We start from the raw sequence: 10,788 nt of genomic DNA on the forward strand, positions 1-10,788 counted from the left end.
TATTCATAATTTTTTCTTTTAGAATAATTCAAATAACCACTGTCTACCATTCAGCATAGTTCTGACAGATTTCATGCGAGGCGTAGGTCTCTAATAGCAATATCCGTGGCACGATTTACTGTCAGTCTCTTCAATTGATTGGTATCGCGGATGACATCGGAAGGACGACGGTGAACGGAAACGCCAACCAGCAACAATTTTATAGATGATCATGCGATAAAGAAGACAAGGCCCTTAATAGGTTGGGTATGGAAGCCTCGTATAAGTTTAGAACGACATTCTCGATCTAGTACAGGAGTTCTGCTACATGGAGACGATGAAGACTGCAGACAACTACGAAATCCAGATAGGTATTGTTCTAAAGAATGGTGCCTTCCACTGGTTCTGCGATCTTTTCTACGATCCAGTATATGAAATGCGAGGTATATCGTACATTGATACGACCAATGGTTCTCACGAATCCAGTGCAAAATTTAACAGCTCTAGGCGTGTTTGAGCGACCATCCTTGTCGATACATTCTAGAACGGTATGTGGAGGAAAAAGATGAACCCTAGGATGCTGAGGTGTTCGACTAACTGGACATCCCAACAGTGCAAGTTGGGCATTTACCGGGATAAAAGTCCGAAAACTAAAATCGGATTTTTGATAAAGTTTAAATGGTTTCTCAATCTACAGGATTGAACTAAGAAAAATGTGTAATTTTATATTTGTAAGTCTTTTAGTTTTTGAAATACAAGCCCGCATAGTCAGATTTTGCTTAAAATGAAACTCAAAATTACAAAAAAAATTAACATTTTAAAACTACTATAATTTGCTAGATAGATAGTCGATAGGACGATTTAAAAAAAATTATGTCAGTGAAAAACCATACAAATTCTTTGTTTGACCTTGTGCGAAAAAAAGTCCTGATTGATCCTAAGGTTTCATCTTTCGCAAACTGTTCTGTAACTATTAAACTTCAATTTTATGAATGTATTAGGTGCGACCACCCGTGACGAAGAAAATTATTCAAACGTGAAACAATGCATTGCCCTGATGTCAATGACTGGGCAACTCCACAGGTGATTCAAGTAAAGTTGTAGTATTGCTGCCTGGACAGTTACTGATCAAAGATACTGCTGCTACGCAATTTACTGAATACATTATGATACTAATTGGTTCACAAATTTCTATATATAATCTTTTGGTAACTGAAACTTAGCAGATGAACTGCTAAGCGAAGGAACACGAAGGGAGTATAACCATTACTTGATTTGCATCCGTCAAAGCTACCTTAACACATTATTGGACATACAGTTTTTGTTTGATTAGGTATTCTATAAGTAGTTATGCGTATTTTAAGAAACCTCTGTTAAGATCTTGCATGTTGAGATGTTTGATCTTACATAAAGCTCAATTTTCGAGGTGGTGATGAATATTCCTAAAATGGTGTTTTCTATGTCCTTTGTACACTTTATACCGAAATAATTGAAAATCTATATGATACAATAATAATTTTTTAATATTGAAACAATGTTTCATATTTCTGCTTAACTCATAATAGCAGAAAACGATAGAGACGTGGTAAAGCTTTCTAGAATCCGTTGAAAAATTAGTTACTAAACAGAATCACGGAACGGCTTTTGAAATCCTTTAAAAAATTTCAATATTAAAAATACGTTAGCGGTTTGTTATATATTATTATATGACTATAACAATGTAGTTATTACTATATGCAACACAAATTACTCTGCTTCAAAAATTATTCCAAATTCGTAATACATTACAAATGCATAAATTCAGGCTGAAATTTACATGTAAAACAATATTATGCAGATTTAATGTAAAATTGAGAAGTTATTAACTTCAATTTGTCAAAATTAACCTTCTAGTACATGGAGTTTCGCTACATGAAACTTGTGTAAAAGAAATGATAAAAGCCTGTAAGAAATTATTTTCTTCGTGATAAATGATAAACATTTATAAATGATGGCACATCTTTTCAAGCGTTCATTAAACTCGTTCGCTAAAACAGTACCATAGATATAATAAAAAGAGAACATCAAGTTATGAAAAGTGGAGTAAAGGTAAAGCCTTGAACGAAATAATATAAACATTCATACAAGTAGCATTATCTGACGTTGATGTATGAAAACAGAGCTAGACGGGTGCACACAACTTTACACTGAAAATTAAAAACATATGGCCTATCATTGCCGGTCCAATCACTCACTAAAGCCGCTGAATCGTTATTCCAAACACCGATTACTACAGGTATACGTAAAAAGCTGAATCCCTCCGTTGTACATCTGAATCTGTAAAATTTACATATAAAGAAAAAGCTTCATTTTTTCGTTCTCAAGTAAGTCATGAACCGAAGTTGCCAGATTACAGTGCAACGTTGTTTTACAGTCTTCGTTAAAGATGAAAATACATTTACTTTATTTCTTTTTTGTTATTTTCCTAGGGTTTTGAATTGTTGTCGCAATACAATTATTGATTGTTTGTTGCAGATAGTTTTATTTGTTTTGAATCTTTTTGAACGTCTTTCCTGTAGAAAATATGGCCAACATTCTGTTAAGCGAAGCAGAAAAAACTTACATTCTTCATGGGATAGAGGTATTTATGGCATGGTATAATTTCAATTCAATAGCCTAAAAATACAACTTATTATATTTGTACAGAATAATTTTCGCAATGATGGACGTACTAATCGTGACTATCGACCGATGGAACTAGAATCAGACATTGTGATCCATGCTTCCGGATCGGCACGCCTTCGCCTGGCAAATACTGACATACTAGTAGGTGTGAAAGCGGAAATAGATACACCTCACCCAGATCGCCCAAATGACGGAAAAATCGAGTTTTTCATTGACTGTTCGGCTAATGCAGCACCTGAGTTTGAAGGACGTGGAGGCGAACAATTGTCAACGGAAATATCAAGTACCCTTGCAAAAGCGTACGAATCTCAGCAGGGATTTAATCTGTCATGTCTATGCATTTTGGCTAAACATCAGTGCTGGAAGCTTTACGTTGATGTGTTAATTCTGGAATGCGGAGGGAATCTCTTTGATGCAGTATCGCTAGCAGTAAAAGGAGCGCTGTTTAATACTAGAATTCCACGTGTCTCCACAGCCATGTTAGATGGAGGATCGATGGATTTAATTCTCACCGATGATCCGTATGACTGTGAGAAGCTGGATGTAACAACGGCACCAATACTTGTGACAGTAGGTAAAATCGGTGATCAATGCGTCGTAGATCCGTCCGCAGAAGAGGAAGAATGTAGTGCTGTTAGTGTGACGATTGGGATTTCATGTTGCTCAGATGTCAACCAAGCCGTTACTACGGTGCGTACATCAGGAGAAGGCTCCATCCGATTAGACACTCTAAAAAAATGCATTGATTTAGCTAGCAGTGCTGGCGCATTTCTGGATAAAGCCCTAATGAGTGCTTTGAAAAATGATGAACAAAGAAATTCAAAAGGGCTTGGTAAGCGACAAATATATGGCTTTTTAAAATAAAAGTACCTATCTAACAAACATTATTATAGCTATTTATGTATAAGTAACGTTAGTATATTTTTCGGGAAGTAAAATCCCATTTTAGTTTAACTGCAAATTCTTCAGAGTGTAGACTTCGAATGTGCGTAAACAGATTGACTCCATCAAAATTATTATTTTTCGTATCAAATTCAAAAAATTCGTAAGCAAACTAAGAAAAATTGAATTAGCAAAATTAGAGTTTAACGTATTTAATGCAATCGGAGGTAAGGTTTTCAACTCACATTTTTTGTATATTTTAAAGTACAGATTTATTTAGAAGCGGTTTTCAAGAATTTTATAACTGTGTTGACTTCTATCTTTAGAAAACTATGTTATTAATAATGAAAAAGTATTCCGCTTAAATTCAAAAATTCTATTCAGCCTTCACACATTACAGCTTTCTTGAACTACATTTCAACAAACACACAGCACTTCCGATCATCAAGCAAATTGAAACTTTAACCATTTTTGAAAAAAAATTTACTTTTTTGTGTTTGGGTTTAACATAAAGCACGGGGTTTGGAGAAGACAGTTTATGCAAAGTGTTTATTTGAGATTTTACATCTCGTATTTTGATGAGAAAATTTGCCAAACTTTCGATCATGGTTGAATTTTGAATAGCATGAGAAAATGCTTTAGAACCATTCGAGCTTGTTAGCGTTTTAGTGAACACCACTGACCCATGCATAACTGTGAGGTGTTTTAGAATATTTCCAAAAGCTTCTAAAAGATCATAAAAACTAAAATAAAAAAACGAATTTCAAAATAGTTAAGTGAACAACTTATCTACTTATGCACAATGAATACTTACTCTAAAATAGATTGCTTGGACATTGTCCAGACACTGTTATTTGACCATTTTTGTAGATGAAAATCGTACAAACCCAGAAGAATACGTTTCCGCTCGATGGGATACTTCATATTTAGGAATTGAAGTTTCTCGTCGGTTAAGGTTAAAAATTCAAATAGGTTCATATTTGCCTGGGCAAAAATAGCAAGTTTGCTTTCGCTGTTCATGCCAAACAGCATCAAACCGATGTCAGGACAATAATTGGGTGAAGCTTTTTCATTGTCACCATGAATTAAGTTGCGATAATTCTTATAGCATAAAAACTTGGATGGTAATTCATACGGAGTTTCTTCTTCAGGAAATAATTCAGCTATGTTTTTATAATTTTTGTTAATGGCACACTGCCTCGGGGTACACCCCTGCCCGTTCACGATGTGTGTAAGAGCTCCAGCATTAAGCAAAACCATTACTATTTCGTAATGGTTGTTATTTACTGCATGAAAAAGTGCCTGAAAATGAATTTAAAGTAAGATAGTATTTTCATTATACAAACCAGGCTAAGTAAATCCTATGCTTACAGTGTTTCCATCATTATCTGCTGAAAGTAAAGATGATTCACCCACAATTTCTTTGACAACCTCTAGGTGGCCTTCTTTGCAGGCTAACATGAGCGGCGAGTATCCGTATTGATCAAGCAAGCCTATGATTGCACCATTGTCTAATAACAATCTAACAATAGGATACACCTGCTCTGTAGCATGCGTTGAGCTACACGTAATCATAAGGGCAGATTGCAGATTGTACAAGCGGTTCACATCCATCTTCAACTCCTGCACAAGATATTCTACGACTTCGAGTTTGGCTTCAAAACATGCATAAAACAATAATGGCCATCCTTGTCGAAGTATTTCACCAGCTCGAAAATATTCATCCTCCTTCAAAATTCGTTTTATCTCTTCTAAGTTTCCGTCCAACACAGCGTTATAAAGGAGAGTATCGAAATCGTCAATGGGTGTTTGCATGTTGACCAATGTGTTCGGTTTAGTCTACGACACAACTGTACTGATTACGAAATAATGTCAATGAATTTTACTAAAGAATACTTACCTTAACCCCAGAATAAGAGCTTATGAACCCATAATCATCAAAATCATCATCATCAGAATCATCATAACCTGCTGGGCGATACATATCGACGATGATCTTAAAGCAACGAAATGAGGAAAAGCTGTAAAACAAAACAAAGTTTGAAAATCTTGGTTATGTATAAATTGGGTGAAGTAGTAATGCAATTTAGTAATTTTAGTCTAGCGTTTCGCTATATAGCTGGTGTATGAACTATGCTGGGTACATTTAAATCTCAATATTACAATATAGTATAAATATTATTTTACATATAACGGATATTAGTACGTAAATGAAAGTTTAGAAACCAACTTTGATTTGGTTTAGCATAATTTCCGAAGATTATCTTAGAAGTCGTAATTAAGCACCAGCTTAGCATGAAATTAGTGAAACACGTTTAACCGGGTGTTACTGAATAGCAACCGTTAGTGCTTTACCGGCATCACATTGTGAACAGAAAGTGAGTAAGGAAAAACTTAACTTAATGGATTAAGCTAAGCAAACTTATTGCAATATTAAATACCTAATTTGGATTTAATATAACGGTGAATAATATTCCCTTCCCAAAATATGACTTGAATGTTTTGGAAACAGTAAAATTTCACCAAACGTAAACAAACGTCAGAGTTAGAGATGGTCATTCGGGTTTGCATCTTAGTTTCTTGACGAAAAATTGCTTCGTCGAAATTGTTTCGAAAATTTGTTTACATCATGTATTTTAAAACTGTTTGATAATATTGCATACATCCAAAAAGTAGAACAGGTCTCATAATTTTGCACTGATAAGTACTTCAGCAGTTGGTATTAATAAGATTATTAGATGTAAATAGTAAATGGGGAAATATATATATATATATATATATATATATATATATATATATATATATATATGTTTATATATATATATATATATATATATATATATATATATATATATATATATATATATATATATATATAAGCCATTGAGACAATGTAATGTGTTAGTAGTTATTGTTTTAATATTTTATGTTCAAATGTAATTTTCATGTGAATTAATCATTTGGAATTCCGCACGCTACATTCAAGTTATTGAAGTTAAAGCAGTTTTAACTTTTTTCTCATGTTGTAACTGTTTGCCCACCTCTAGTCCAAACAAATTTGCCGGTACATATTTCAACTCAGTATGTAAATTTTATCGCTTTATGCTGATGTTGTTTACCTATCAATCATGGTTGTCAGGCTACACTACTTCAGACAAGTAGTGTGAGACGTTAATGCATGTTACCAAGCATATGTAAAAGCTGTATATTGTGTCCATAATTAACGTATTGGGTCTCTGATCGGAAGATCATTTTTAACCATTTTAACCATAACCAAATAAGCAATAGGTTAAATCATGTTAAATCAGGTTAAGTTTAATTTTGTTCAAAATTGAGCTATACATACAGTTTACTATGATAAATACTTTATCTGGCATTTTTCAACAAGGAAGACTCTGTTTTAGTCTCAACGGTTTGTAAGACATCTGATTAATCACGGGAAATTTCGAATTCTTTTTACAATAGTTACCAAGTTCGATGTTCTATGCCAAGGGTTTTAGTGCAAGAGAGCGAATCCTTTTAATTTCGCCTTATTTATACATTTTTGTGAGTGCCACTCAAGCGAATGGCAACTCACTATTTACTTGACGAAACTGAACGAGTGGCAACTCACTATTTACTTGACGAAACTTATTTTGTCAAGTTTAAGCATCTTGTGCCAGTTACAGTTTATCACTCAAGGCGAACAGTCATCTGAACGCATAAACCTAACTACAACAGTAAACTCGTGCACCTCAAAAAAAAAAGAAGACAACGACAAAAAAGGAACACTTAAATAACAGACCCAAAAACTCACACTACTAAGACACTAATAACAAGAGCACATTACTAGTGCGATGGGGGTCGAGGACCCCGGGGGAGGGCCGGCTTTTGGCTCGTATTACGAGCCATTAGGTCAGAGTCCTAGCAGAAAACAAAAGAAAAGGAGAATCAGAGGGGATAGAATTCCTCTAAATGAATTCTTCGCGGAAGAGGAAACATTCATGGTTATCGAAGGATGTACTCTCGAGAAACCTCTTAGAGCAGCTAATCCCTTCCTAGTACAAAAGGCCATTGAACTTGCTATTAACGAAATGCCAAAAAAGGTCACCATTTTAAAAGATGGCAGATTTCTGGTACTAGTAAGAAACAAAAAACAAGCAGACAGACTAAAGAAAATTGATCTTAAATCCACCAACGGAATCGAAACTAAAGTGTACAAGCATGAGGCCCTCAACTCCTCTAAAGGCGTAATAAGATGTGATGCCATCACATTTACCACTAAGGAGGAAATAATTGCTGGGCTTGCTGATCAAAAAGTAAAAGATGTAGAGATAATGAAAAGAAAAGACAAGGACGGCATATGGGTCAATACCCGTACGGCCATACTAACGTTTGACTCTGTCAGTACCCCTCATAAAGTGAACTTTGGCTATTACTACGATTTGAAAGTGGAGTTATACATTCCTAAGCCGATGCGATGCATGAACTGCCTAAGACTGGGGCACACAAAAAAGTTTTGCAAAAGCAACAAAAAGTGTGCAAACTGCGCAAATACGTATCACGAGACATGTGATTATGAAACTAAATGCCTAGAATGCGGCGAAGCCCACAGCACTTTAGATAAGACATGCCCCGTATACCTAGACAAACTAGAGATAAAGAAAATCCAAACCACAAATAGAGTTACCGCAAGAGAAGCACGAGAAATCAGAAGATCCCAAGCTCCGATAATCCCACGTAAATACATAACCAAAACATTCACTGAAACTGTGAATACCAGACACATTCCACCACATTCAGAAATCCGCAGTTACGAAAAGACAGATAGCCCCAACCCTCACCAACGAGAACCAGGAAACCCTGATAACACAAGCCCCCACCATAAAACCATAAATTGCACGCCCCCAATTGAGATCACTAATCCAACAGAAATCACAAAGATCAATACTCACACAAATACTACAGACAATTACATTCTTTCCGATAATGAAATTCCACCGTACAATAACGAAGAAATTGTACCGTTTGACGAGCGCACAGTATCGCCAACGGACAAACAAGCATCAGACATACACAGAACACTCACACTCTTATAAAGAGCTAACATAATAACAACTACCCAATAAAAACAAAAACCCAGCCTAAACATTACAAGCATCCTCAACGCACCCACTAGCATGTTTAATTTAGTCCAATACAATATTCAAGGACTAAAAAACAATTTGGACGAATTGAAAAAAGTAGCAACAGAGGCTAATTTGGATGCCATTTGCTTACAGGAGATATGGACAAATCCAAATTCTAACACACCCCCAAAAATGAAAGGTTACAACATAATATATCAACACCGAGAAGACGGCTACGGGGGTAGTTGCATCATATTAAAAAACCGGTATTAGTTTGAAGAAATTAATATTTGCAAGAGTAATAAATTCATACAAACTACCGCGATTAAAGTAGCAAACCCTAATATAATAATAATATCGATATATGTAAAACCCACAACTCCAAAGAAAACATTTGAAAAAACTATGCAAAAAATTCTAAATGCAACCAACCTACACAAAAATACGATAATTACTGGAGACTTCAACGCGCACCATGAAGCGTGGGGGAACCCATATACAGACACTAGAGGTAGAGGACTATTAAACCTCATAAGTAATTCTAGCTTTTCTATTCTGCATAACAAAGAGCTAACCTACATCAATTCTGACCCAAGAAAAAATAATACAGCCATAGATCTGACTATCATACCGAGTAAGAAAACTCTAGATATAACTAGAGAGGTAACTGAGCAACACTTAGGAGGGAGTGGTCACCGCATGATAAATATCAAACTAATTACCCCAAACCGCCCGGAGCGAAGAGTAGCCTTCAACAAGGCTAACATAGACAAACAAATTGCAAACTTAGATCATGGAAAGGATATTAACACGATCTCAAAAAATATCCAAAACATAATCAAAAACAATAAATATACCAAGGTCCATACTCCTAAGAGCTGGTGGACTACAGAGCTGCAGCAGACTTGGGAAAGAAAAAATCTTGCCAGAAACAAATACAATAAACATAGAACATTGGAAAATCTAATAATATTCAAAAAGAACCTCGCTAAATTCAGATTTCTAAAGAAACAACAAAAAAAGACGAAAACTGGCTTGAATCGATAGATTCAAGTTCATCCACAGCTATGGTACATAATAAACAAATGCCACGGGAAAAAAAACATAGCCCCCAAAAACAATATTATTACAAATAACCAGCTAAAAGCCAAAGAGTTTTTGAAAATAAACTTTTCACACACTAAGCTAAGAGACCAAAGAATAACAAATAACTACGAATCTGAAAAAGAAATACTTAATTATGAGTCTTGGCAAAATATCCTCGAGAAAAAAAAGAATACATCGCCGGGATCTGACAACATATCCTACAGAACACTAAGTCTGCTAAGCAAAAATAACACTCTATCCATCATTAAGGAAGTTAATAAAATGTATCAAGTTGGCAAAGTTGCAGCTAAATTAAAAAAAATCAAGATAGTAGCCATACAAAAAATGGGCAAAGACCCTAAAAAAACTGAAAACTTCAGACCAATTGCCCTTCTTCCGACAATTACCAAAATCACTAATTCGGCAATCCTAAAAAATATTAACCACCAACTGGACAAAAACAATAGCATACCGGATACTAGCTTTGGCTTCCGAAAACACAGATCATCGCTGACTATAGTTAGCAACACCGAGATCGAGAAGTGATCTATATCGAAACCGGTACAAGACACTTCAGACTAGACAGTTTCCCTTCAGCAATATTGAATTCAAGAGAGACAAGATCGAGTTCTCCCCAACGGAAGCCATCAGGGTCAAGATCGTGTGCACCCCAACGGAAGCCATGAGAGAGTCAATATCATGTGCACCCCAACGGAAAACGACGAGACTGTCTCATCAGCAACGTACACACTCCAACGTGATGTCCGGATAAGTCACATGAAGATCGTACGCACCCTACGGAAGCGTAAGCCATGAGAGAGTCAATATCATGTGCACCCCAACGGAAGACGACGAGACTGTCCCATCAGCAACGTACGCACCCCACGGATGTTAGGGCTATTGCGAGCGGAAATTCTAAAGAACAGACAGGATCGAACGCGATCAAACCTTATCAAGACTTCCATATAAACGAAGATCAGAGACAGGCCGAGTGGAGTTCGATAGTGAGGTTCAGCTAGGACGGACGTGTTGTCCAAACCGAGAAAAATAAATAAAATTATTTTTTATC

The 10,788-nt window shown here is 35.7% G+C and overlaps 2 protein-coding genes across 2 annotated transcripts; one reads left to right on the forward strand and one right to left on the reverse strand.

Annotated features, from left to right (window-relative positions):
- The first annotated feature begins 2,542 nt into the window (after positions 1 to 2,542).
- LOC128720993 (exosome complex component RRP42) lies at positions 2,543 to 3,507 on the forward strand. The gene is made up of 2 exons (XM_053814693.1): positions 2,543 to 2,599; positions 2,665 to 3,507. The coding sequence occupies exons 1-2, from the start codon at positions 2,543 to 2,545 to the stop codon at positions 3,505 to 3,507; spliced, it is 900 nt and encodes a 299-aa protein (XP_053670668.1).
- Positions 3,508 to 3,919: 412 nt separating this feature from the next.
- LOC128725224 (ankyrin repeat, SAM and basic leucine zipper domain-containing protein 1) lies at positions 3,920 to 5,509 on the reverse strand. The gene is made up of 4 exons (XM_053818952.1): positions 5,426 to 5,509; positions 4,897 to 5,364; positions 4,340 to 4,827; positions 3,920 to 4,268 (listed from the first exon to the last, which is right to left on the reverse strand). The coding sequence occupies exons 1-4, from the start codon at positions 5,507 to 5,509 to the stop codon at positions 3,920 to 3,922; spliced, it is 1,389 nt and encodes a 462-aa protein (XP_053674927.1).
- Positions 5,510 to 10,788: the final 5,279 nt, after the last annotated feature.

This window comes from Anopheles nili, chromosome 2 (genome assembly GCF_943737925.1).
Source record: "Anopheles nili chromosome 2, idAnoNiliSN_F5_01, whole genome shotgun sequence".
In the NCBI taxonomy this organism is placed as follows: Eukaryota; Metazoa; Arthropoda; class Insecta; order Diptera; family Culicidae; genus Anopheles; species Anopheles nili.